The sequence below is a fragment of the Phasianus colchicus genome, chromosome Z, assembly GCF_987193195.1.
Source record: "Phasianus colchicus chromosome Z, bPhaCol1.hap1.1, whole genome shotgun sequence".
Classification (NCBI taxonomy): Eukaryota; Metazoa; Chordata; class Aves; order Galliformes; family Phasianidae; genus Phasianus; species Phasianus colchicus.
Window position 1 is genome coordinate 49486841 of NC_143476.1, and position 27068 is coordinate 49513908.

Genomic DNA, 27068 nt, shown 5'->3' on the forward strand with positions numbered 1-27068 from the left:
TACTACAAAATTAATGGACTTATTATTTCTTAGTATCTGGTTTGCTTACTGGCATGATCATATACTTCTGCTATTAGCCCCCAATAGCTTTTTCAGCTCAACTATTGTACTTTCTAAATTACTTAATTTATTTCCAAGCATTGTTTCCATCTCTCTTCTGTCACTTGTGCTAGAACTGACAATATCCTTAAATCTAAGGCGGGAAAAATAAATTTACATTAATCATGTATCATCATGCATTAACATCATTAGTCATATATTGTCATTAATCATCATGCAAACAGGTCAGATTTTACAGACAGTTTTTAAACTATCCAATAAAAAAGACAAAGATGTGAGTTTCAGGACAGAAATTTTAAAACGCACACATATTTGTCTCTTGGGACAGGGAAAAAATTCCTGAGATGACAATTAACATCAGCTATCAGGGATGTCCAATCTATGGCCCAAAGTTTTGTTCTTTACCTTTTTTGTTTTACCTTTTATCTTTTCACTTTTTAACTTTTGTGTTGCAATTTTTTGAGTGCACTTATTAGGCAATAAAGAGAACTATTCTGTCAATCTTCTTCTTCACAGTTATTTTATGTGTGTGTGTGAAAGATTAGAAAAAACACACAGAATGATGTCTTGCTATGTAATTGAGGTATGTCTAATGGCAACTGAAACATTATCATGCCAACTAAGAGTGCGGCACCAGATCACTAGGACTTAGGAATTCTTCTTAAAAATCCTTCTGTTCTGTGCAAGTTTCTCCTCTGACGTGCTGCTATTCCACTGGCAATTAAACACACACAACACAAAGAATTGCAAAAAAATAGTCATTTTACTTCACACAATTCAACTGAAATGTGTGAATGCTGGTATTTGCCAACAAACGAAATACTAATTTCACAGTCACAAACTACTGGTTGTCATACAAATCCACTATATTAGATTAGGCTTATAAGGCAGGCTCCCTATATATAGAAAATATTTTTTTATAAAGGAACAACAGAAAGTGCCACATTAAAAGCAAGAATGTGCACCATACACTGTACAAGTTATTTATATCAGCTTTATATCAGTTCTGATTTTGAATGGATTTTCTTTTTTTTCCTTTTTTTTTTTTCTAATTGAAATGATACCTTTAATTTTATTTTGAATACAGAAAAGATACTTTTAATCCCCATTATTCAAAGCTATATCAGTGTCTTCTTCTCCTACTGGAAATACAGCCATATAGAATTCATGTTTTGCTCTAATTAAACTTTCTATGTAGAAACAGCTATAATAAGTTTAGCAGAAGCATGACTAACTGCTTTCACACTGATCTGAAAGATATTAAAAGACAGTAAGCCTAATTTTCCCTTCAGAAAAGTTTGTTTAAAAAAAAAAAAAAAAATTCCTCCCTCTTCTTCTTACTCCTAGGACATGCAGACAGTGATAGAACCTCTGCAATTCTTAAATCCACACTGACAAGGATAACATAGAATCAGCTCTAAGCCACTGCACTAACTAAAAGCTGTAAACATTTCTCTCCTCTTGCTTTTGGTATTGAAGCGTACCTCCTTTCTGAGCACCAGGCTACTAGGCCTGAGGAGGGAGGAAGCTTCCGCATCTTCAGCATTTCAGTAGCCCAGACCTCGAGAGCACAGTAAGATCAGGTAATGGCAACTAAATCTAATCAAGTCATTTACAGTTGCACTGCTTTGAGTTGAAATAAAAAGCGCAAAGTACTGCTTGACTGTGCTGACACTTCTTCACTAAAGGTACAAGCACAAACAAGGTGGATGGATGATTGGGCTTCGCTACTTTTAAACTTGTTTACATACTACAAAAGAGGCAGTGTTATAAATAAGCTGAAGTAAAAATCTACACTTAAAAGGAAGGAATTAAGAACATATAATTAAAATCCCTAAAAGATAATAAGATGGTCAATGGAGATAGAATGTCATGTTCTTAACAGATACGCAAAGGTATGAGTTCAGTGTCTGAATTCTCAGTAAACACTTCAGTTTTTAAAAATATTCTTAAGCACTTGCAGTTTCTATGTCAGGGGAAGTTTGGTCAAGCAGTTAGATTATTTACATTTATTATATAAAAAATGTTAAAACATTGATTAAATGTTTTCTAAAAAGAATTCTGTCTGGTTTGAATAGATCAGTCCTAAGCATTATTCTGTAAAGTAATTGTTTCAGTCTGGATCTGCTTATATGAAGTATAAATACTGTAAAAGTACAGCTTTACCTAGCTAATATCCTCTGAACTATCAACTGACAATTCTAATGCATTGCCTGATGAAATTATACGTTTAACCATGAACTTACAGGCTTGACTTCAGTAATTAAAAAGGTTTCCTAAGGTTTATAAAATAAATATCTGACCATATATCCATACATGGTTGGACTGGATGATCTTGAAGGTCCTTTGGTGATTCTGTGATATGAAAATGGAAGAAAGGCAGGAGTGGCTCAAAAGTCTTACCAGTTGCATGCAATATAACAACACTGGAAATTTGCACTTATTTTTTTTCATTATAAATATGAATTCTGGGGATAAAGAAAAGCTCTATTTATCTACCTACATCCTGCACTTGGCAGTCTGTTCTTCTGTGACAGATTCATCATCTAGGAACCTTAAATTGTTATTTGTGTTTGTCAAGAAATCCCCTTCAAACAGTTTCATTGTTACAGCGTACTTACTGTGGCTTTTTTTTCCTTCAATATTTCTACTTCAAAAATCTAAACATCTAAATATATAGGTGTGTGAAAATAATATTCGTATTATTTTCTCTAACTAAACTGATATGGACAGCTATTAAAATGTAAACAAGGGTCTAACTTAAGGTTTTTTAAGGCAAGAGAAATTAGTACCTGAGGGTTGCTCCTATTTTTATTAAGTTGACTCCACAACATCAGAGGTGGTTGGTGGTGGCATGGCAGTAGGAATTGAACCTTCTCACCAACATCCCATTTCATTTTGTTGCTATATGACAGATGGCAGCAGAGGGCAGTCTGGCAAAGTGATATCTGACCTGGAAGTGCTTATGAAGCAAAGATGTGTCACTGATTTCCTCTACATGGAGAAACTGGAGAAATGACCATTCATAGTCATCAACACTTGCTGAATGTTAATGGAGACCAAAGAGTGGGTGTGAGCACAGTGAGGTGGTGGGTGACGCGTTTCAGCAGTGCAACAGTAGGTAACCTCTGCTGATACAGGTTTTTACCTGTGGCATACAGACTTTTGTTCATCTCTGGTGAAAATGTACAGCTAATGGTGGTGGCTACATTGAAAAACAGCATTTTTGTAGCTGAGAATGTTCTCTATTTGTTAATGTTATTGTTTTCCTTCTATCTGTTGTAGTTTACAGTGAAATAAATGGATCTCACCTGTCTCAAAAGGAGAAAATGTTCCTAGCCTAGGGGCTGGAAGGACTCATTGAGAGGGCTTTAAACTAGGCATGAAGAAGGAAGGGTACAAAATGAGACTCTCTAGAGAGGAGCTTGGGAGAAAATTGCCAGGTTGGGGGTGTGACAAATGACTTAGCTGAAGTGCATTTACAACAATGCATGCTGCATGCAGCATGAGCAATGAACAAGCAGAGCTGGAAGCCATCATGCAGCAGGCAAGCTATGACTTAGTTGCCATTGCTGCAACAGGATGGAATCACTCTCATGACTGGAATTCTGTTATGGACAGATCCGAACTTCAGAAGGGATAGGCAAGGAAGGAGGGGTGGTGGCATGGCTCTCTATGTTAGAGGGTGTTCTGATGTTGTTGAGATCAGGGCCAGCAATGTTAAGGTAAGGCTGAGGGGTAAGGACAACAGGACTGACATTCTGTTTGGGGTCTGTTAGACTACCTGACCTAGATGAAAAGATGGATGATGCATTCTACAAGCAGCTAGCAGAAGTTGTATCAGCCTTTGTTCTTGTGGGGGACTTAAATTTCCCTGATACGTGCTGGAAAAAAATAAAGCAGTGCAGAAGAAGCAGTCCATGGTGTTAATAGAGTGTGTAGAAGATAACCTCCTGATGCAGCTGGTGAGAGAGTCTACCAGGGGATGTACCCCCTTGACCTGCTGTTACAAATAGAGGAAGAATGATGTGAGATGCAGAGGTCAGGAGCTGTCGTTGGCAGAACAACCATGAAATGGTAGGGTTCTCTAGGTGAAATCAGGAGGGAGGTAAGTAAAACTGCTACCTTGGATTTCTGGAGGGCAGACTTTGAACTATTCAGGGCCTTTCCAGGAAGACTGAACACTTCTCAAGAAGAACGTCTTAAAGGCATAGGAACAGGCTGTCCCCTTGTGCCATAAGATGAACCAGAGGGGAAGAAGACTGGTGAACAAGGGAACATTTTCTGAGACTCCAAGAGGAAAAGGGAACACATCTCCTGTGAAAGAAGGGGCAGGCAACTCAGAGAGAGTACACAGAAGTTGTTAAGATAGATGGAGAGAAAATTAGAGAAGCAAAAATCAAGCTTGAGCTCAATCTGGCCATTGTAGACAAAGACCAAAAAAAAAAAAAAAAAAAAAAAAAAAAAAATTACAAATATATTGACAGTAAGAGGATGGCTAGGGAGACTATTCTTACTGGATTATTCTATACCAGATATGATGGGGAATGTGACCTCTGAGGATAAGGAAAAGGCTGAAGTTCTCAATGCTTTCTCTATGGCTGTCTTTAAAAATCAGACCAGTTATCCTCAAGATAGTCTACCCTCTGACCTGGAAGTCTGGGATGGAGAGCAGAAGAAAGCCCCCACAATGCGGATGGAGACAGTTAGAGACTTTCTATTCCATCCAGACTTCCACTAGTCTATAGGGCCAGATGGGATTCACCTGAGGGTACTGAGGAAGCTGGAAGGAGGCAATAGCCAAGCCACTTTCCATCCTCTATCAGCATTCCTGAGAAAGGTCCCAGAAAACTGGAGACTTGCCAACGTAACTTCCATTTTCAAGAAGGGTGGTAAGGAGGATCTGGGGAACTATAGCCCCTCCAGCCTGACCTCAGTGCCTGGTAACGTTATGGAAGGAGGCTGAAGGAACTGGGATTGTTTTATCTGGAAAAGAGAAGACTCAGGGGATACCTTATTGCCCTCTATAACTACCTGAAATGGAGATTATGGTGAGGTGGGGTCCAGCCTCTTTTCCCAGATAAGTAGAAATAGAATAAGAAGGAATAGCCTCAGGTTGTACCAGGTGGCGTTAAGGTTGGATATTAGGAAAAATTTCTTCTCCAGAAGAGTGGTCAAGCACAGAAACCAGTTGCTCTTGGAGGTTGTTGAGTCACTGTTGCTGGAAATGTTTAGATGTCCTACTAAGGGGCATGGTTTAGTGAGAAATATTGGTGGTAAGTGCATAGTTGGACTAGGTGATCTTCCAAGTCTTTTCCAACCTTAATGATTCTATAATTCTGTGATTTTAAATAGGAGGTATTACATTTGGAGAGACCTATATATACGACTAGATTTAATTTCCTGATAATTTCTACTGTAATTTCAGAAACCAAAGTAGATCTTCAGCACCCTTCTCCACTGGCAAACTCTACTGATTTCCCAGGCCTGGTAACACCTCACTGTCAGACAGCTTCCCTCCTAATAAGATTTTCTACATCTACAATATGACAAGGCTTTAAATTAAAATAGTAGATATTTCAGTAATCTTCACAAATGAAAATGTTCTGTGTTCTGTGATGTACTTATTACACATGATTCCTAATAATTGACTAATGATTTCCTAATTTGATCAAGAGCTCTCTCAAGTAGCTTTGAAATAAGAAATAATGAAAGTCTGCAATAAAAGTGTAAAAAGTAAGGCAAACTGTAGGTGTATGGTGCAGTGTGTTACACTGCCACACCACTCTCAGCAACTGCATGCTCTCAGGGCTAATCAAAAGCTAAAGCATATTCTTGAGGTCACTGTACAAATTTGAACACTGAGACATGGGACATCATCTTCCTCTCTAGGAATCCTGATCTAGTGTTTGACCACTCTCAGAGCACATAATTTTTTCCAAATATTCAGGCTGAACCTCCCCTGGGGCAGTTATTCCCACATCCTACCATCTGTTCCCGGGAGCAGAGCTTGGCACCTCCCTCTGCTTCCCCTCCAGGGAGCTGCAGAGAGCAATAAGGTTGCCTCTTGGCCTCCTCTTCTCCAGAATGGACACACTGTTTTCAGCTTCTCCTCACATGATGTGCCTCATAGCATTGCTGCCAGTTGTGCTGCCTTTCTCTGGGTGCTTTTGAGGGCCTTAGTATCATTTTTATATTGTGCTAAACAGAATTGCTCAAGATTTTCAAGGTGCAACCACACCACTGCTAAATTTAACAGTAGGATAATCTGCTTTGGCAAGTTGACCATGTTGTGTTCAATGCACTCCAAATGCAGTTTGTCCTCCTGGTTGCCATGTCACGCGGCCAATTCGTGCTAAGCCTGCTGTCACTAGCACCTCCTTTCTGCAGAGCTGCTCTCCAGCATCTCATCTCACAGGCTGTACCTGTGTCTAGCATTACTCCAGCTCTTCTTATGTGCTTCAGCTCTGCTGTGTGGACATAAGAAAGGTATCTAGGGACAATTAAGAATCCTCCCAGGGCCATGAAGGGAACAGAGCAAGGTTTGGAATAGATAAGGGGCAAAAGGGGAGCTGAAGACTGCTGCCTAGCCCTATGAGTGTCACAGCTGTCAGCCTCAGCTGCTTGAGCTTCTTGTCTGTTCACACCACATGCAGAGCCTCTGGTATGTCAAATTCAGTCTCTGACTGGATGACAAAGCAAGTTTCCCCAGCACTTATCAGTCAAGCAGAAGGCAGGAGAGCTGCTAGTCTATGGAATTGGCTACACCACTTCCCTCACCATCCCCCACACCATCATACTCCACACTTTCCTCTTCCCTCCAGACAGCCAAGCACTCACCTGTGCTTGCTGTTCACACTCTTTGCCCTGTTTGGTTGTATTTGACACTATCACAATAGCGAATGTTCTTTTCACATCACAAAGGACAGAATAACTATACTAACCCATGGAATTTTCTACCAACAGGAGCAGTTACACAGTTTCCATGTACATCCACATCCTACTATAAAATTAAAATGAAAACTTCTTTACCACAAAGACAAGACCAGAAGAATTCAAGAAAAATTTCCCTCTGGTGCTCAGACTGTACTATTTCCTAATATAAATATTTCTTGAAACATAAATGTGTAATTTGTTTCTTTAAATGACACAAGTGGGAAGGAGTAGCTAACTGTGTTCTGAGTTAAAAATCCTTGAAACCCCATAAAGCAAAGGTGCAGTTGTAGTTATAGACCTCTAATAAATGGTTAATTAATAAAACCTTTTTGCACTGAAAGGCAGAGTTTAAAGTATCGTGTCTATTAGACAAAATCTATATGACTATGAAACATAGTACCCTGCCTACCATCTTGAAAACCACACAGAACCTCCAGCATTTACTGTCCTCCAGCATTTACTGTCTTCTATCTTCTGGACCTGTATTGGTGTAGTTGACATTTGCCAACAGATGCTAGGATTTTACCTACAGAAATAACCAGATGAAACCAAATCCTAATTAGCTGATTCCATATTACATTTTGCCACAGATTTTGCTGCATCTAGACAAAGGTTACAAGGGTGGTCAGAGTAAACACAAATCATTTGTCCAGGGGACTGCCTAACTCCCTGTTTTATCTCAGATTTTATTCATGAAATACAACTAGTGTTGCAGGCTACTAATTTTCATAGAAATAGTCAACACAACTTCAAATTCAGTAGCTCATCTTGTCTCTGTTAAGCTGTTGTTTTTGTTTGCTTATTGTTTTTTAGTTTGCTAAACTGCTTTTCTTATCAGCTTAAATAAATAAAATTGTGCACACATTTAGAAAACCTTCTATAAGACATGAAAATAGGGAGATAAAAAAATAATCCATTTCTAAATAGAAATTTACCAGCTTTGCCTGAGCAATTACAGAGAAGAAAGAAATGCATAACTCACACCCCATTTCTAATGCATTTAAATGAACAAGCTTTTAAGTTAAGGACTGTGAACAACTTGGCTTTGAAAGAACACACTAATATATCAGAATCTTTTTAACCTCAATAGGAGTGAGAGATCATAAATTTAATAGTATTCCAGTATTTTTCAAGGAATAAATTCCAGCTATCTCTTCCACTCTTGTAACAGAATAAGGAAAGGACCATTTTTACCACCTGCCTGGGGAAGTAACATTCAATAGGACTGAAAAAGGAAATTATTTTAGCTATTGTTACTGGAAGTTGCAATACATTTTGAACTGAAAAGGTGGTTCTAGATAAAGATGTGAATTTCTGATAGTTTCCGAAACTTTTCTCTCATGCATCATGAGGTAATTATTTCTCTAATATTTACGGCCACATGAAAGAAATTCAGCCCAGAAAACTTTGAAGTCTCAGATCTATGTAAAATATTAACCATCTCAAAATTCTAAAGTATGTAGTTATGTATTCAAACAGCAAAAGGCTATTCATTTCATTGAAAGTACTATAAGAAAAACCTTCATTCCATAAACTTTTCAACTTCCACACCCAGTGCAGTCTTTATTCCTGAAAATAATTCTACCTCCTGGAGATTTATAAAATAAAACAAGAAAGAAATAGCATAAAACTGTAGGGTCTTTAAAATGGTAACACCTTGATTTTGGATTGCAGCAACACACTGAGCAGTGATTTGAACGTTGATAAATACACCTGTGTTTATTAAAGCCAAGTAATTAAGCTTTAATACTGTCTTTAATAAGCTCGAGGTATTAAAGCCTCAAGCTTATTAAAAAATAAAAAATAAATAAAAAATAAGAAATAAAAAGGTAATAACACAAGAACATTCTCCATTTTTGCGAAATATCCACAAAATTACATAGGTCACTCTGAAAATAATCACAGAATCACACAGAATCACAGAATCATAGAGATTGGAAGGGACCTCCAGAGATCATTGAGTCCAACCCCCCTGCCAAAGCAGGTTCCCTACACCAGGTCGCACAAGTCAGCATCCAGGCAGGTCTTGAATATCTCCAGAGGAGACTCCACAACCCCCCTGGGCAGCCTGTTCCAGTGTTCCATTACCCTCACCATAAAGAAGTTCTTGTGCACATTTGTGCGGAACTTCCTATGCTCCAGTTTCTGGCCATTTCCCCTTGTCCTGTCTCCACACACTGCTGAAAACAGTCTGGCCTCGCCACCCTGCCCCCAAACCTTAGATATTTATAGACCTGGATCAGGTCCCTTCTCAGTCTTCTTTTCTCAAGGCTAAACAGATCCAGCTTACTTATCCTTTCTTCACAGGAGAGACGCTCCAGGCCCTTCACCATCTTTGTGGCTCTCCGCTGGACTCTTTCCAAGCGATCCCTGTCTTTTTTGTACTGGGGAGCTCAGATCTGGACACAGTACTCCAGATGAGGCCTTACCAGGGCAGAGTAGAGGGGGAGGATCACCTCCCTCGACCTGCTGGCCACGCTCTTTTTAATGCACCCCAGAATGCCATTGGCCCTCTTGACCACAAGGGCACACTGCTGGCTCATGGCCAACCTGTCGTCCACCAGGACACCACGTCCATAAGGCCTCATATTTATTTTCATGGAAATTATAACAAATACAAAGAACAAAATAACAGTACTTAATCAGTATTTCATAGAGAAAATTCTCAGCTAGAAACCATTATTTTTCACCATCATTAGTTATTCATTTTTACCAGTGATGAACAAGAGCCTGCATTCTGCGCTCATAAAAATTTGTACCAGTGGAGGTGACCAACCATCACTGTCACAACTGCTTAAATGCACCATCCACAACCTCACTGTGCTCACATTCACTCCTTGGTCTCCATGTACATTCAGCAAGTGGCAATGAACATTACTGGGTACAATTTTTTCCACATGGAGGAATTCAAAGACACATCTTTGCTTCATAAATACTTCCAGGTCTGATGCCATTCTGTCAGACTGCCTCTCTACTGCTGTCTGTCAAAACACAACAGAATGTAAGGGAATCTTGGTGGGAAGGTTCAACCTCTATTGCCATACTACCAATATCCACCTCTGACATTGAGGGGCCAATATAATAAAATTGGAAGCAATGCTTTTGGAGCAGCCCTTTTAGTTTCAATTAAACTAAAATTTCTGTGGGAAAACTGCTCCAGAAGTTAACTTTTTTTCTTAAGCAAGTGTAGGAAGGATCACTTAATTCTGTTCAGAGATCTTTTCGCTCAAGCAGTTATTAATCTTCCTCAGGTTTTCTTTGCTTTTTGTATTTTTATGTATATATGAGTTTTAGATAGGTCACAAAGAATTCATTGTGAGGTTTTGAGGAAGGGAACTAACATGATCAATCAGATATGAAAGCTTCTGGAATTAGAAATTATTAGGAATTATGCACAGAACATAAATGGTAGAATACAATTCCCAAAAGATTGCACATTAGATGCAATATTTAAGTATTTGTTTTCAGAATTCTAATTGTGCTAATAGTGCTAATTCTTTACTATTCTGATAGTTTAAAGTGGCACTTCCAGTGTGTATACATTGTATATATTACACTGGTTCTAAATCACATAATTTTAGGAGCCAGATCAAAGTAGATAGCCTATATCTCCTATATAGCCTAGTGCTAATTCAGCAAGGCTACAGTTTTGTGAACATTTGTCTCAAAGGCAATGCATTTCAAAACCCATTTGTGATAGCATATAGTGAAATAGACAGAGGAACAGATCTGAAAAAATAACTCATAAAAACTTAATCTAAATCTGTTCACTACAGAGAAGAAAGTGATATGAAGAACTTATGCTGACACTACCGCTACCAAGGAATGACTGTAAAACTCTGACCAGGGTAACTTATTAGCGCCCTAAGAGATTTCCTTCGCATTTTTTCCCCTTTTCACTAATTATTTTACATTTAAAATACATTCACTCTCTGACCAGAGTCTGTCAATATTCCTCGTATTTCAGTACATATTTTGGTCACAGCCAGAATTTGGTTTTTGTTTTTTGTGGTTTTTTTTTTAATCAAGAGCAACAAGATGTAACAGAAACTGTAACATCCAACAATACCACCAAACCAATTGCCTACTTAGATACCTGATCAATATCTTTGCTGAAACTCCTACAGTACCAAACACAGGAAGAAGCAAGCACTGCAACATACAGGACATTTGAACATTTAATATGCATTTCCAGCAGTCCTGTGGATAAGTTTAGGAGGAATGGAATAAATGTGTCCCCAGTGAGATGAATTGAAAACTGGCCAACGGACAGAGCTCAGAGAGTTGAGATCAGCAGTGGAGAGTTTGGTTGGAGGCTCGTAACTAGTATTCCCCAGGGTTTGGTACTGGATCCAGTCTTGTTCAACATCTTCAGTGACATAGATGAAGGAATAGAGTACACCCTCAGTGAGTTTGTTAATGATACAAACCTGTGAGGAGTGGCTGACACAGCAGAAAACTGTGTTGCTGTTCAGCGAGACCTGGACAGACTGGAGAGTTGAGCAGAGAGGAACCTGATGGAATTCAACAAGGGCACATGCAGAGCTCTGTAACTGGAGAGGAATAACCCCACACATCAGTACAGGTTAAGGTTCCTTTCTGGAAAGGAAATTTATGAATAAGATCCTTATCTGGGTTTCCTGGTGGACGACAGACTGACCATGAGCCAGAGGGTGCCCTTGTGGCCAAGATGGTCTGTGCTATCTTTGGGGTGCTTTAAAAAGAGTGGGGCCAGCAGGTTGAGGGAGATGATTTTCCCCTTCTCCTCTGCCATGGTGAAGTCACGTCTGGAGTACTGTGTCTGGTCCTGGACTCCCCAGCTCAACAAAGTCAGGAGACTTCTAGAAAGAATCCACTGCAGAGCCACAAAGATGATTAAGGGGATAGAGCATCTCCGTTGTGAAGAAAGGCTGAGAGACCTGGGACCGGGGGCTGTTCAGCCCAAAGAATAGAAGACCAAGTGGGGATCTTGCCAGTGTGTATAAACACCTACGTGTATAAATCTGCACCAGCAGAAGTGACCCACCATCATTGTTACAACTGCTGAAATGCACTGTCCACGACCTCACTGTGCTCACATCCACTCTTTGGTCTCCATAAATGTTCAGCAAGTGGCAATGAACATCAGTGGATGCAATTTTTTCCACATGGAAGAGATCAATGACACACCTTTGCTTCATAAGCACTACTGTATCACTGTCATCTGTCACATGACAACAAAGGGAAATGGGATACTGGCAAAAAGGTACAACCTCTACTGCCATACAACCAACATCCACCTCTGACATTGTACGCATTATTTTTGGAGCAGTCTTTTACTCAGTTTTAGGCTCTGGGTGGAAGAGGAAAGACTTCAGGATTCTGTTTGTCATTTAGTTTGTCATTTAGTTCCTTATTTATCTAACTATCAGAAATCGATTTGTAAAAAAAAAAAAAAAAAAAAAAAAAAAAAAAAAAAAAAAAATTAAAGCTTGCAATTATGCAATTTTCAATGGTTTGTTAGCTTCCTGGTGTTGAAAACAAACTGCTTAACTGAGATGACCCTGAATTGTTTCATTAATTACAATTTGGAATATGCTACATATATGACAGTCGCTGGTACACTTGTTCTAAGTTCTTAACAGATAAATACTGTTTCCTGATTGGGGGAATTCATTTATGCCCCTCTTCTCTCAGACTGAATCAGATCGGAGACCATCTAAGCAACCTGAAAGTCCATGGGATACGATGAGATACATCTAGGGTCCTGAGAGAACTGGCAAATGAAACTGCTAAGCCACTATCCATCTATTTGAAAAGCCCCAGCAGTTCAATAAAGCTCTCAATGATTGTAAATGGGGAAACATAAAGCCTGTTTCTAAAAGAGGAAAAAAAGGAAAACCTGGAAGAATTACAGGAGAGGCAGTTTTACTTTTCAGCTCCACAAGATCATAGAAACATAGAATCATGGGACACATTCTCCAAGCCCTTCATCAGCCTTGTTGCCCTTCTTGGGACCATGTTGCATATGCTCCTGGAAAACATGCTAAGGTACAGTGAAAACAAAGAGATCATTGGTGACTGCCAACAAGGATTCACAAGGAAAAATTGGATCAGAAAGATCGGGAGGCCTTCTATGATGCCATCTTGCACAAGGGAAAAATGACTGACATCACATACATTTGATGCTGTCCCACACATCTTCTTTGTTTTTAAAATGCAGAGCCATGGATTTGACAAACTGATCACTCAGTAGTTGGATGGTTGTGTTCTAAGAGTTGCAATCAATGACTCAGCATCCATGTTGGAGACCAGTCATGAGTAGTGTCCCTCAGAAGTCTGCACTGAGACTGAGAGTATTTAACATGGATATGGACACGTGAACTGAGGGACCCTGATACGTCTGAGAAGTGGTCCTGTGAAAACCTCCTGCAGTTCAATAAAACTAAGTGCAAAGAAGCAGTCTTTTGTGTAGGCTTATCTCGAGGAAGATGGCCATCTCAGGAGGTGCTGCACATGACTCTTACCCAAGTGCCAGGAATGTCACAATGGCAGAAGAAGGAGGATTAAAAGGGGACCTACAACCATAAGGTTTAGGTTTTCTGGCAATAGATTTCTCATGAAGAAGAGGTTTCTGACAAGAGAAGCCTCACAACCCACTTCTCTCTCTTCTGGACTTGCTCTGTGCTCTACCTGCATGCTGAAGAAGAACAAAGGATTCTGTCAACAGATTCCTCGTGAAGAAGATGAGGTTTCTGACATGAGAAGCCTCAAGACCTGCCCCTCTCCCTCCTGGACTGGATCTGTGACTTCTTCCTGCTACCATGCTGCTGCTGTTCTCCCCTGCAAGATGCCTGCCATCAGATTCCTTACTACAGAATGCCTGCATGCTGATGGACTCTCCTGAGCCTGCTACCTGAGTCCTGCTGCTTCCTCCCTGATTTACCCTGCAGCTTCTTCCAGCTTGCTGCCCAAAGCCAGCCATGCTGCTGCTTCTCTCCCCCTGCGCTTTTGCCTTGGACCACTGGGACAGTGTGCAACGGGACAGCTGCTAGATCCTGATAGTGATGACCCCCCTTTTATGCAATTCTTGCTTCTTTCCTATCTTTCTAATTCCCTCCTTCCCTTCCTCATCACAGGGGATCTCCTGGATTGGCTGCCACCCACCGTGCCACTATCCCAGCAGATATCCAGGTGGTTGAAATCCCCCATCCCGTCGCCTCCAGCCACAGTATTCCAGTCATGGGATTCATCCCACCATGTTTCCGTGATAGCAACCAGATCATAACTGTCCAAGTACATCAGGTTTCCGTATGGTAACTGTTGAGTCATGGCCTGAACCACTGATTGAGCACGTGGGGAAAGGAACTGGTCAACCCTGGGAGCAGGGGTGAAGGCAATTCACCTGTGTGAGCCAAAGAGGTGAAGCCTGGCTCCACCTCTCTTAGAACTCATTTAAGGACTGGCTGCCACTGGGGAAGGATCTCTGGTTGGAGATCCCCCCCACCCCACCCCTTGTGGAGTCTTTCCTGTGAGCCTAGATTTTTGGATGGATAAACACCTTTATTTTTCCTTTGAAATACCATCCCATCCGCACTAATCCTTTTGCTGTTCCAGTCATGTACTGCCTTTCTGCTGTGCTAATCCTTCCAATTGTAACAGTTTCTAACTCCCTTTGCTTATTTCCCATGCTGCTTGCATTAGAGAAAAGGCACTTCACATGAGCTTTCTGGCACACTACCATTATAGAGGGGCCCTCCCTCAAACCTCAGAAAGAATTCTGAAGTTCTTCCCCCACCGCTTCCTAGAGGGACACGAGAAGGTTTTGGATGGGGGTCAGCAACATTACCTCTTCTGAGGAGTTCCTGGAAAATTCTACAGGACAGTTCAGAGGCTTATCCCTGCCATCCCCTGGGTATGCCAGCTCCACCCCTGCTCTTAAAAAGAGCTTTTTTTGCTTCAGATCCCTAGTGCAGCCTTACTTGCCTTGGAAGCTAGTCTCTGCAGCAAATGACCGATGACGCGTTTGTGGGGCATTTAAACTGTACCACAGTGTGCCGTTCCACTCCTGCTCACTCCTCAGCCTACCCACAAGCTGCCAGCCCCTCAGCACAAGCTCAGCACTGTTACTGGCTTCAGAAAAGCCAGTTCAGCAGAAAGGGATCTGGGGGTACTGGTCAACAGTAGGCTCAATGTGATTGGGCAGTAAGTCTTGGCAGCCAAGAAGGCAAACCGCACTTTAGAATTAATTAAACAAAGCACAGACAGATATAGATTAAGATCAAAGAAGTTGATTCTTTTGCTGTATTTGATGTTGGTGTATGGAGCTTACATAGTACAGTCTTGGTAGTGGGTGTGGGCTCTGTGAGTGTCCTGTATGAGCAGCTGCCTCATGTCAGATCACAACCAGTTACAGCTACTTTAAAAAGGACCCAGCGCTGACCAGAGCTGAGCCATGAGCAACGCAGTGTGCTGCTCAGGCAGAGCAGAATTGAGAAAGGAAAAATACTGTTGCAGAACAGTAGGTGGGAGAGGGGTTTAAGAAATGTGGGAGCAAGAATCCCGCAGCCACCAGTGTTGGTGCACTGGAAGGGCAGAAGGGAGCAGAAGCTCCCTTCAGCCCAGGAGAGGCCTATGCAGGAGCAGGCTGTCCCCTACAGCCCATGGGCACCGTGCAGAGCAGATCTTCACATGCAGTCATGGAGGGGCCCACTGTGCAGCAGCAGTGGCTGTGATTTTTATTCATTATCGTTGAATTAAGGAGAAAGGCATTAAGGCAAGAACCAGTCCCTATGAGCTGAAAGTTGACATTACCTGATTTTTTTTCCCCTTCATATGGGGCTCATTCAGGTAGGATCTCTGCTCTACAGCTGCTGGACAAAAGAGCCTAGAATTATGCCCAGTGTGAAGTGCAAGTGATGCCATAGGCACAGTGCAGTTCAGTTGAGGATGTGGCTCAGCTGTTCTGTTTTTTAATCTAAGGGGTGAAAACTCTCAAGCCTGGGCCTTTGTTATGCTTCTGAAGAGGAATGCAAATGTCCACTAATTTCAGGTTATGAAATCCATGGCTGGAAAAGTCTGAACAAATGCTGAAAGTGGCCTCTCTTCACCTGCTGTTTAGACTATCCATCTAATTCGTTATTTGTCCCATCATAGAGTTGGTCACTGCTGCTGGAGTTTAGGAGTCTTGGAATTTTATCAATAACAAAAACACAAGTTATGAGGTAATAGTACAGCTAAAGTAAACTCATGCTTTATGATGTAAACACACCTTTGCAGGAATAAGATTCCTTTCTCTTCTCCCCTTCTCCTGTTTGCAAACTTGATCTTGGTAATTTTTCCTTCCTCTCTATTTTTAATAGACACAGTTTTTGTTTACTTCCTCACTTCCTCTCTTATTCTTGCCACACCTGCAGGTGGGTCTTCTGTTCTAATTGGAACTGATACTGTCAAAAACCATCTGTGAAATTGTGTGAACCCAAAACTTGAGACTCCATGCGTTGGATTACAGGAGTAGTGTGGATGCTAGATATGTGTGATCAGTGCTTCTCTCTGTGCAGAGTTTGTGTTGTGAACATATATAACTGTGTCAAATCTTCTGAATGTGTCTGCTTATATAACATATGGTTATACAGTCATATGGTTGTGCAACAAAGGAGAATCTGCAATGCAAAGTTGGGGGCTATGACTCTTAGCTTCAGTCCTGTCAGGCAGTGTACACTGACTGCCAAACTGTTTTGAGGCTGCTATTTTCCTCAGTCTCAAAATGCAGAGCTGGTCAGTGAAAAGTTATGGCTGTCCTGTGGGATCCCAGAGGCAGAGAGGCTGAAATGAATTGAAAGATGAAGCTTTCAGGTTCATATGCAGCAACCTGAAGTTTCATGTTCTGTGCCATTTCTGCCTTTGTTTCTCACATTTTTATTTCTCTGGATACTCACCTTGCAGGATCGGGAGATGTTAGGGAGAGATCAGTTTCCCCTAAACTGCTTTTAATACGGCCAATTTTTTTCATTCTCAGAAACTTGTTCCAGGCCTTCAGATTACTAGGTAATACAGAATGCCCTTTTACATACTGATTAGAGACAATGAAAAGACTGAGTAAACTTGAGAACCTAACGTGATGGATGCTTCAGAACTGTAGGACACTGGAGCACAGAAGGGAAGAAATGAGGATGCTGTAAAAACATAGATTTTCTTGAATTCCCTCTAATTTCATAGTCCAATAGGTTTTTCATAGTTGCCTGAGACATTTCACAAAGCACAGATGGAGGAATCTGAGAACCCCAAGGCTAGAAGTCAGGAACCTGATTAATTTTAATCTTTATGGACTTTCCTAATCTTGGTTTAGGTCTTCCAGAACTACTCCAGAGCAACAACAAAACATCAATTAAAAAAATAATTTTTCCATTCTGTTAATTATAGTTTTTAATCTCTGAATCCCATCTGCTGTGTTTTTCTGGGAGAAAGACTTAGCACACTATTGTGTTTTGGGTGAAACTGTACAGCTGATCTATTTAATGGCAGGCAGATTTGGGGTTAACTATTGCATTTCGCATTACATATATACATTGCCTTTTTTGACCCCCAGTTCATCCTGGACAAAATATTTTCACTGAATTATACGTAGTTACATTTTTCTCCTTTTCATACTTTCCCTCAAGTGCCTGGATGCCCATACTCAGCTTGCTTGTCCGGATCAGAAAAGACATCTCCCTCTATAAAGTGTTTTACTACTAATACCCATCTTTCCATTTGTTTTACATGTTTGGGTGAGAGAAAGGCATAGAAGCTCCAGGAAATATTTGTACAATATGGAAAGAAAATAATCCCTTGAGAAGAGGTGAATTCAAAACATTTCCTGTTTGGTTTGTTAGCATCTCGGAGTAGGTATTTTGGAAAAAAAAACATGAGCATGTATCTAAAAGTACTGTGTGAATGGAAAAAAGAGAAGGGAGAGAAAATTTGCTATAATCTTGGCATCATCACAGTGCTCTGAATTGCCATGTCCAATTGTGGACAGTGTTCACTGTTGTGGGTTTAGGTACCGTCAGGGTCATGCACATGTACAATCTGTAGCATTAAAAGAAAGGTAATTTTGATGGCAGACATTTTGCAATGGTTTGCTCAACTAGATGAGTTCTAATTCCAGACCAGACACGTTAGAGTGCAAAATAGACTTGTCTCTGTTGTGACTTTACTGAATATGGGGATTTTCATTATGGAACTCCTGCCTGAAGAGCAGGTAAATTCTAACTTCCAGAGTTCTCCTACTTGGAAACCAACTATTGTGGAAAACAGATTCCAGGAACTAAAAAAAAAAAAAAAAAAAGGAAAAAAAAAAGGAAAAAAAAAAAAAGATTAATTCCTCCTATCACCGGAGAGAAAACTTTAGCTCTTTATTGCCAAAGACAGAATGGTTTTTCCCTTAATATTTAATTTCTTGTTTACATTAGTGGACAAACTGATTTCCAGCTGAAATTCTGTATATGTCCTGCTGACAAGTTTATCAGGCTGCATCTCTGAGCTATTGTTATTGCTTAGCACCAATATACAATGTTCGCAGTTGTGGGTTTGTGTATTATCTGTGGGTTTGTATACTGTCAAGGAGGAGCCCACTGTGCAGCAGTGGATGGGATTTGAAGGAGGTATAACCCATGGAGACCCCCTCAGGATCAGCCTCAAGCCTGGGCTGCAGCCCTGGAGAGCAGCCCATGTGGGCCACGAGGTCTGGGGGAGCTACTGCCCCTGGGGACACATATGGAGCAGTCTGCAACTGAAGGATGGGTCCTGTGGTATCAAGTCATGTTTAGCAGAGCTGCAGTAAAACCCATGCAGGATAAGTTCAGTAAAGTTGGTGTCCCATGGGAAGGACCTCATGCTGGAGCAGAAGCAGAATGACAATGGAGGAGTGGTAGAGATGAAGCATTATTAACTGACTCTCGTACCCAAACCCCTGTGCCTCATGGTAGAAGGAGGTAGAACATGGTGGAAAGTTTTTAGTTTGCTTTTAGTTTATCACTGTTCTTGTCTGTCAGTAATAGGCAATAAATTATATGAGTCTCCCTATGCTGAATTAGCCCATGACAGTAACTGGTGATTTACATCCCTAGCCTTATCTTGACACTTGAGCCCTCTTCTATCATATTTTCTCCATCTGCTCCTTTGAGGAGAAGAGTGAAAAAGCACTATGATGAAGTTTATCTAGACACCACTGCAAAGCTAACAGAAGTAGTGCATCCTCAGCCTGAACATTATGTGCAGTTCTTGTTCTCACAATATAAAAAGATGTTAAGGTGCTTGAAAGTGTCCAGGGGCAACAAAGCTAGTAACAGGCTATGAGAAGAGACTAAGAACATTTGGGCTGTCCAGTTTCCAGAAGAGGAAGCCAAGAAGCAATCTCACTGCTCCCTGCAGCTCACTGAGGAGTAGAAACAGAGGAAAATGCTGGGTTTTAATCGCTGGAAACCAATGACAGGACTTGGGAATGACACTGAACTGCACTAGAGGAGGATCAGACTGGATATTAAGAAAGTAGTCTTTGCTAAAAGGGTGGCCAAAGACATTTACAGGCTTCTTAGCAAAGCAGTTGTTGCCCCACACATTTCGATGTTCAAAAGGTATTTGGATAATGCCATCAGAAAAATGCTTTAACTTTTGTTTAGCCTTGAGGTGGTCAAGCAGATGGTCATGATGGTCTTTGTAGGTCCCATCCAACAGAACTACTCTATTCTGTTCCATTCCATTTTATTCACATTTTCTATCATTCACAAAATCATTTATTCTCAAAAATTGAAAAAGGGATTATGCAAACTGCCAATAACACCTCATCTTTTTTTCTCTTGAAGTAAAACTTTTTAGTGAAAGATCAAAGACTGAAGTAAGATTCCTATTAAAAAAAAAAAAAAAAACAATAAAACTTTACTAAATTCAAAGTCTCTGTCTCTTGACACAGAAATTTTGTACTGCGATGGATGACAACAATGAAATTATATTTAACACAACACCATTGTCATATTGTTATGATTTCTTTTATCAGTATTCCACATCAATGTCACATAGTAGCATGGGAGTTAAAGACTTATGCTTCAGTTCCTGGGACAGTCGATAGCTCTGGGTAAATGGTTCTCAGAAGAGAAGAAGAACTACGTCTCCCAGAAGACTTTCACTGTTCCATTTCTGCTTTCCATTTAAAGGGAAAGATAAAACTGCTCAGGAATCATGAGACTGTCCCTTCTTTCACTGCTCATCACTGCGGTGTGTGCTCACTAGTTGTCTAGCCCTCAGTACTAAAGTAAGACTTTTGGTTTTTGGACACTCTCTTTAATTTATTTATTAGCTTCAATTTCAATTATATTGTATTATACTGTGTTATCTTGCATTCCACTGTCAAATTTAGTAAATTTGTTTTTTCCCTTAATTCATTGCTGCTGTTTTGTTTTCATGCCCATCCCCTTACCTTTTCCCCTTTTTTCCTTCCCCATCTTTTGGGGCATGGTCCTTCCACCCCATTAGTCTCGAAACTGGGCCAAGCCAACCCAAAACCATTGGCAATGTGTAGGATGCATATTTTCACAGCATTTTGCTGGTTAGGACACAAGTAGAACTCACATACATTTACGTTAAAATTAGTGTAACTTTCATTTCACCTGTCCTTACCTACTGGGCTTATTGAATGTAATGGAAACAATTGTATGCGGATAACATTATGTTGGGTTCATGGCAGTGAAGTGAGACAGACAGCTGCAGGGGTGACCCTTGTAAGAGGAAACCAGGGTCTATCTCATGTTGGATGAAGTGTTCTAGCCTGCTCCAAGAGGGACTTACCACTGGACAGAGTTGAGCCCATCAGAGACTCAAATGGCATTTCTGTGATGGCATATCATATGTACAAAATGTTGTGTGGCTACAGCTGAGAAAACTGTGAAAAAGTAGAGAGAAACAGTCCTGCAGACACGAAGGCCAGTGAAGAAGGAGGGGAGGATACGCTCTACACACTGGAGGAGAGAATCCTCTGCAGCCTGTAAAGAAGACCATAATTTAACTCACTACCCACTTGCATTCCATGGAGCAGACCTCTACACTGAAGATTCTGGATAATTCCATGCTGTATCAAGTGTAAATACTCCAAAGGAAGCTACAGCCCACAGAGTGCCAATGCAGAAGTAGGCTCCTGGCCATCCTTTGGAAAAGACCAATGCTAGAAGAGTTCTTGAGTAATAGCAGTCTTTAGGAACTGCTCCAGCAGTCAAATCTGGACCAGTTCCTGAAGGACTGCATGCTATGGAAGGGACCTTACACTGGAGCAAGGAAGAGAATGAGGAGAAAGGAACAGCAGAGACAAAGTACTATAGGCTGACTGCAATTCCTATTCCTATGTGCCTCTCAGGGAGAGGGAGGTGGAAAAGTTGAAGAAGAGTGAACTTGAGCCTCGGAACAAAATCAGGGTAGAAGAGATGGAGATTTAAATGTGTTTTTAGTTTTTGCTTGTTTCTTTCTCACTCTCCTACTCTGCCCCATTTATCACTGGTAATAAATCAAATATATCTTCCAAAAGATAAGTTTGTTTTGCCCATTACAGTAACTGGTGAGAGATCTCCATCTCTCCCATATCTCAATTTATGAGTTTATTTCATCACTTTTTTTTTACCTGTTCTGCTAAGGAGAAAGAGGGAAATAGCAGTGTGGTGCACCTAGTAGCCACCCAAGAATAACCCACCACATCCCTCTTCCCCTTAGGCAGATCAACTTGAGAAATTCTGTGACAAAAACAATCCTTTCTTTCTGAAATTAAAAATATAGGCAATAATATTCTGCAAAAATATTCTACAAGTAAAATAAGATTCACAGTAGTCTGCAGGGAATACTAATCTCACCCCCTGACTATTTTTTACATCAAATTTTTCAGTAAAATATTAACCTGGACTTAAAGACAGTTTGCAACAGAGAACTTACCACAGCCTTTTGTTAGTTCTTCCATGGTTACACTTACTAAAAAAAGGTCATTTGTTTCTAGTCTCAAACTATGTGAATTCACATTTTAGCCTTCTGCTTTACATTAATTTGCTGCAATGAATTTTTTTCCTAGATCATGATTTTTCATTGTTAAAACTGCCAAAGAAATAGACTTGTCCACTATTCAGTTAAGCTTAAAGTGCATGTTTTCTATTCTTCTTCAGAATGTTCCCAGTTTATCTCTATCCCCTTTGTTTTTGAACTCCAGAAGTGGTACACCTTCTTTCAAGTAAGATTAGCCAAAATGTTAGATAAGTACAATTTCTCTATTCTGGTGTACTTTCTGTTTATGTATTCAACAATTCTGACAGTATAACTTGCACTAGGAATAAATATTTGGTTAATTATTTTTGAATCTCTATGTTTTTTGGAGTTTCAAAACTCATAACGTACATCTTTCTTCTGTAAATACAGCTGTTATGATTCTGTACATGTCTATGATTTTTCAATGGGTCATTTTACACAAAAAAGACCTCTAGAAATAGAATTTCAAGCAATGTCAAATCAGACATCTTACAGAAGTTTATTCCTTTGGTATAAACACCTAATCAAGCAAATTTATAATTTTGCTGAGAGAAAGATCTAGGTTTATTTCAGATAACTTGATTTCCATAAGCCAACTACTTTATCATATTTCAATTGTTTTTTATTAAACCTATTTCAGATCTCCCATTATTCTGTTTTGGATGATTGTCAAGTTGATAGGCTTATAATTGCTTGAATCATTCCAATAACTCTTTGAAAAAAAAGTGATATGATACTGGCTTTTTGCAATTTTTTGAAACTTTTTCATTGTTCCAAGACTTTCTTAAAATCAGCATTAACACTTAGAGACCAAGTCTGGAGGGTTTCCTTGTGGGTAGTAATATGACTGCTGCAGTTTGTGGCTAGAATAAAAAACAAAGCTAGTTCTTAAACTTTATTTCAGAAGACCTAATTCTAAAAGTTTTAAAAGAGAACACTTCAAGAACAGTATTTTTTTTAATGGAAATCTTGGGAAGAATGCCCTTTGTTGCTCTGATTTTAAAGTATGAATGACTTAAGTGTAATCAACTGCACAAAATTGGACATAATTAATAATATAGTAAAAAAAATAAAGATGTAAATATAATTTCTCCTATTTGCATGTACAACATTTTAAGATTATTTAAATTCTTCCATTTGAGAATAAATTCTCAAAGTCCCAAGTTTTTTCAGATTAAAAAGTATAGCTTTATTAGACAAAATTATGTAGATGTAGATTCCTACAGTATATACACTTACAGTTATATATAAACTATTATATTATTAAATAGCAAGTATAACTTTATATCAGCAAACACATTCTTACACAGATTAGAAACTTCCCATCATTGTCCACAAAATCATGTATTTTGAAACTAATAGTGAAATATCTTTATAATCAGTTTTACAGATGGTACTTGTTCACACTGTTTAGTCCTTAAAATCTTATTACCTACAATGCTATATTATAAGACTGTTTTGCACAGAAGTTTCAGCCACATTGGTAGTTGAATATGTGAACAGGGAAAAGTCTACAACATGCTTGAAAAAGCAGCAGAATAGATCTACAGGATCTATTTGGAAAATAATGCAAATAAATATTGTTATATATAAATGTTTGTGTTTTAAATATTGCAAACAATTAAATGAGTAATTTGGTCTTAAGAGTACAACAGATCATATCCACCTCCTATATTAATCATTCTCTTTTATGAAATCAGATTCTTTTCTACTATGATTTATGTTTCAGTATTTCATCAACTACAGTGTACAGTGTCTTTATCCTGGGGACAACTGCACTCACATACATTTTCATTAGGACAATTTAGGGCTTGTTATGGTGGACATAAAAATATATGTGCATTTAGAAGGGTGAAACAGCATCTCATGATGGCTCTTCCACTTTTTGCTTTATCTGTAGTTTCTAGGAGTAGTAGTGGCAAATAATAAGAAAAATCCATGATGGTTTTGAAGTGCTTCAGGCAGTCTAATTTTTCAGTTGGATAAAAATAGAATTATTCTGGTATCCCCTAGTGATTTAAAGATTATTGGTCTTCAGAGCTGAAGACTGAATAATACTTTCGTAGTGTAGGAAGGAGCAGAATCTGTGGAAATAAAAAAATATATATATCAAACTTTAGCTATATAACCAAGCATAAATAAATAGACCCTTAGCTAGAACCAGCTAAGTCTGGGTTTGTTTCAAAAATATTCTACAAATGACATTTATGTAATTTTCATGTAAAGAAATTCACTTGATCTATATTATATAGCAGCTACTGCTTTTCCAGTATGCTTTTCACAAGCTGGCATTGACATAATTTATATCAAAAGAGCTCAGAATCCATGTGTGAATCTCAAACTAAATAGCATCAGTAAAAAAGGATGGAGATAAGTTTAGTCTGGAAAAGCAGGAATGTCTCCCTAAGCTGTTTTGGTCCAAAGATGTACAAAAGTCGTCCATGCTGAAAAAGATTTATTCAGACAAATCCCATTGCATTTCTTTACATTTATATTTTACCAAGTACCACTATATAGACCACTTAACCATAAAATCATAAAATCTTAGAATGGTTTAGGTTGGAAAAGATCTTTAAGATCACCAAGTTCCAACCCCCCTGCTAAATCCAGGGACGCCTGCCTTTAGAACAGGTTGCTCAAAGTCCCATCCAGCATGGTCTTCAGTGCTTCCAGGGAGGGGACATCCACAACATTACTCAACAACCTATTCCCAGGTAATCCATTCTTGCTTTCATGCCGCATAGACTTTCTTTTTGTCAAGTGACAAAATACAAAAAATGAAAAGGTCTCATAGTATTCATTTCAAAAATATTTTTTTCAGAAATAATTGTATACGTACAATCTCAAAGAGACTTGAACAGCCTCTACATGTATTTTGGCTCACAGAAAATATTCCCTCTTAAAATACTTCACTAAACAGCACTCAAGAGACTGACAGTTATTTCACAATAGCAAAATAAAACAATAAATAAACTCTCAGGAACTGAGTAATTAAAATATATATATATATGTGGATTTATTACATTCATGTTACACTGGTTAAGTAAGCAATACTTTCATACAAATGCACAAAGAATGGTCTAAAAGAAAAGAACATTTATATATAGTTTATACATTTTATACTTCTTCCTCAGGAGAAGAAGCACTTTGCAGAAAACTCAAAATCACTGATGCTAATTCCAAGACATGTAACTAAATCTGGAGAATAAGAAAAATCACTGCATATGTTAGCAGTGAAATAAGGCTAATGTGGATGTACAAACACATCATTAGGTTTCTACACATTTGTTCAATTCCAAGTGAGCTGAATATTTAAAAAAACTCTTTTGAAATTTTCACTTTTAGTCTTATTTAATACCACAATTGACAGTTGCTGTCTAACAGTGCATTGCTTGTACTTTTAAAAAATAATGTTCTGAGTGTATGTTTGCATTTATATTCCAAGGCAGCTACCATAAGTTACCACTTACCTCTTTCCTTTAAGTCTTCAATATAGGCTTTCATAAACTCTTTCTCAAATTGCTCTCGTTCACGTTCACTTTCTATAATTTCTTCAGTGTCTTCACATACAATAGTTTCAACTGGGCTGTTCTTGAGACTTATAAATCTAAAGAGAGAAATTAAAGCAACAATATATGCACAAGTTTCTGAGCATCATAGGGCAATATGAATATAATTTTAGAAGCCGCTACTAAAGCCAAAAGGGGAAATACAAGCAATATTTATTCCATTTATTTCTTTAAAAAGACAAAAAATACTTTCTAAAGATAAATCATTCCAACTAATCATACTGCTTGTTAATATCTCATTAATTGCTCTGTCTCCATCTGAACGTCACCTGCAGAAATGCAGATTCACAGTAAATTCAGACAAAATGATCTTTAGTTTTATCTTGAAATTAGCAACAAAGTTCTGTTTCATAGAAAAAGGTGCATAAATTAATACATTTACATGGCATTACTTATCCTTCTAACTAGCTGCATTTCATTTCCAAAAGCATACTTCCTATTTCTCTTACTTTTACTTACTTTAAACCTGTGGTAGACTCACACACAGCCGTGGGTATCTCAACCAGATCATCACCACTGACAACTAGCAAACTGAGTTTTGACATGTTAACCAACGCTCGTGGAAGATAAGTTAACTTGTTTTTCTGTAGGAGAAGTGTCTGCAGTTGATCTAATCTATAAAATTGTAAAGACAAAGATAACATTAAATATTTATTTCAGACATTTATTTAGATAGAATCATCTATCTAAAATAGTAGTACAAACTTAATTTTGTGGGTTTTGTTGTTGTTGTTGTTGTTGTTTTAAAAAAAAAAAAACAACTATAACTCACATCATCTATGGATTCTGAAAAATTACTTGTAGCACACTTTTCCCAAACATTGTCTTCAAATTTAGTGTAAATTTCCATAAAGGGTTCAACAGTATAGATATTAATAGCATGTCTCTGATGAGCACTCAAAACAAATATTACAAAAATTACTGTACTTCCATACAGAAGTGTCAATAGAATATGATATAAATTCTTACCTTGAATATCCAAGAACAAATGAAAAACTGGGGTCACCAGCTCACACCTTTGCCTATATTCTGGTTTCTATGAATTAGATATACCTGTGCTAGGCAGTATATTCCCAGCTACTGTTTTTCATTAGTAATTAGTACTGTAGGGAGCAAAAGAAAGACCAGCTCCTGATCATGTGGTTCTCACATGTTGCTCCACTGAAATTAATGTTATGACAGTGTTTTGTGGAAAAATGTGTTAGAATGCTTTTGCTTTATTTGCTGCTGGGGAGCTTTTCCAAATGAACAGCAATTTATAGCTCTGCACTTATTCCTCAGAGTAAATAGAAGACAAAAAGGGAAGCAAACTGATGAAGACAGTTTGTTTCAAGTGACCAGAAGGGTTCATTCTCAAAATACTGTTTTAAGCTAATGCTGATGAGGCCTGTGTAGTTTGTCTGAATTCAGGGAAGGTATTAAATAAAAGTTCAGTATACTGCCAACTTACCTTTTTTAATCACAGATGACATGGTAATTTTTGACAAT

At 38.9% G+C, this 27068-nt stretch overlaps 1 protein-coding gene across 3 annotated transcripts in view; it reads right to left on the reverse strand.

Moving 5' to 3' along the window:
• Positions 1-23286: 23286 nt before the first annotated feature.
• The window catches only part of LRRC2 (leucine rich repeat containing 2), a 99022-nt gene continuing 95240 nt past the window's right edge, over positions 23287-27068 (reverse strand). For all 3 annotated transcript variants that reach the window (XM_090131012.1, XM_090131013.1, XM_090131014.1), the window contains exons 7-9: positions 26040-26195; positions 25482-25618; positions 23287-24095 (exon numbers count right to left, since the gene is read on the reverse strand). In XM_090131012.1, the coding sequence (XP_089987138.1) occupies positions 24046-24095; positions 25482-25618; positions 26040-26195 (343 nt within the window). In that variant the 3' untranslated portion in view covers positions 23287-24045. The remainder of the gene's footprint in view (positions 24096-25481; positions 25619-26039; positions 26196-27068) is intronic.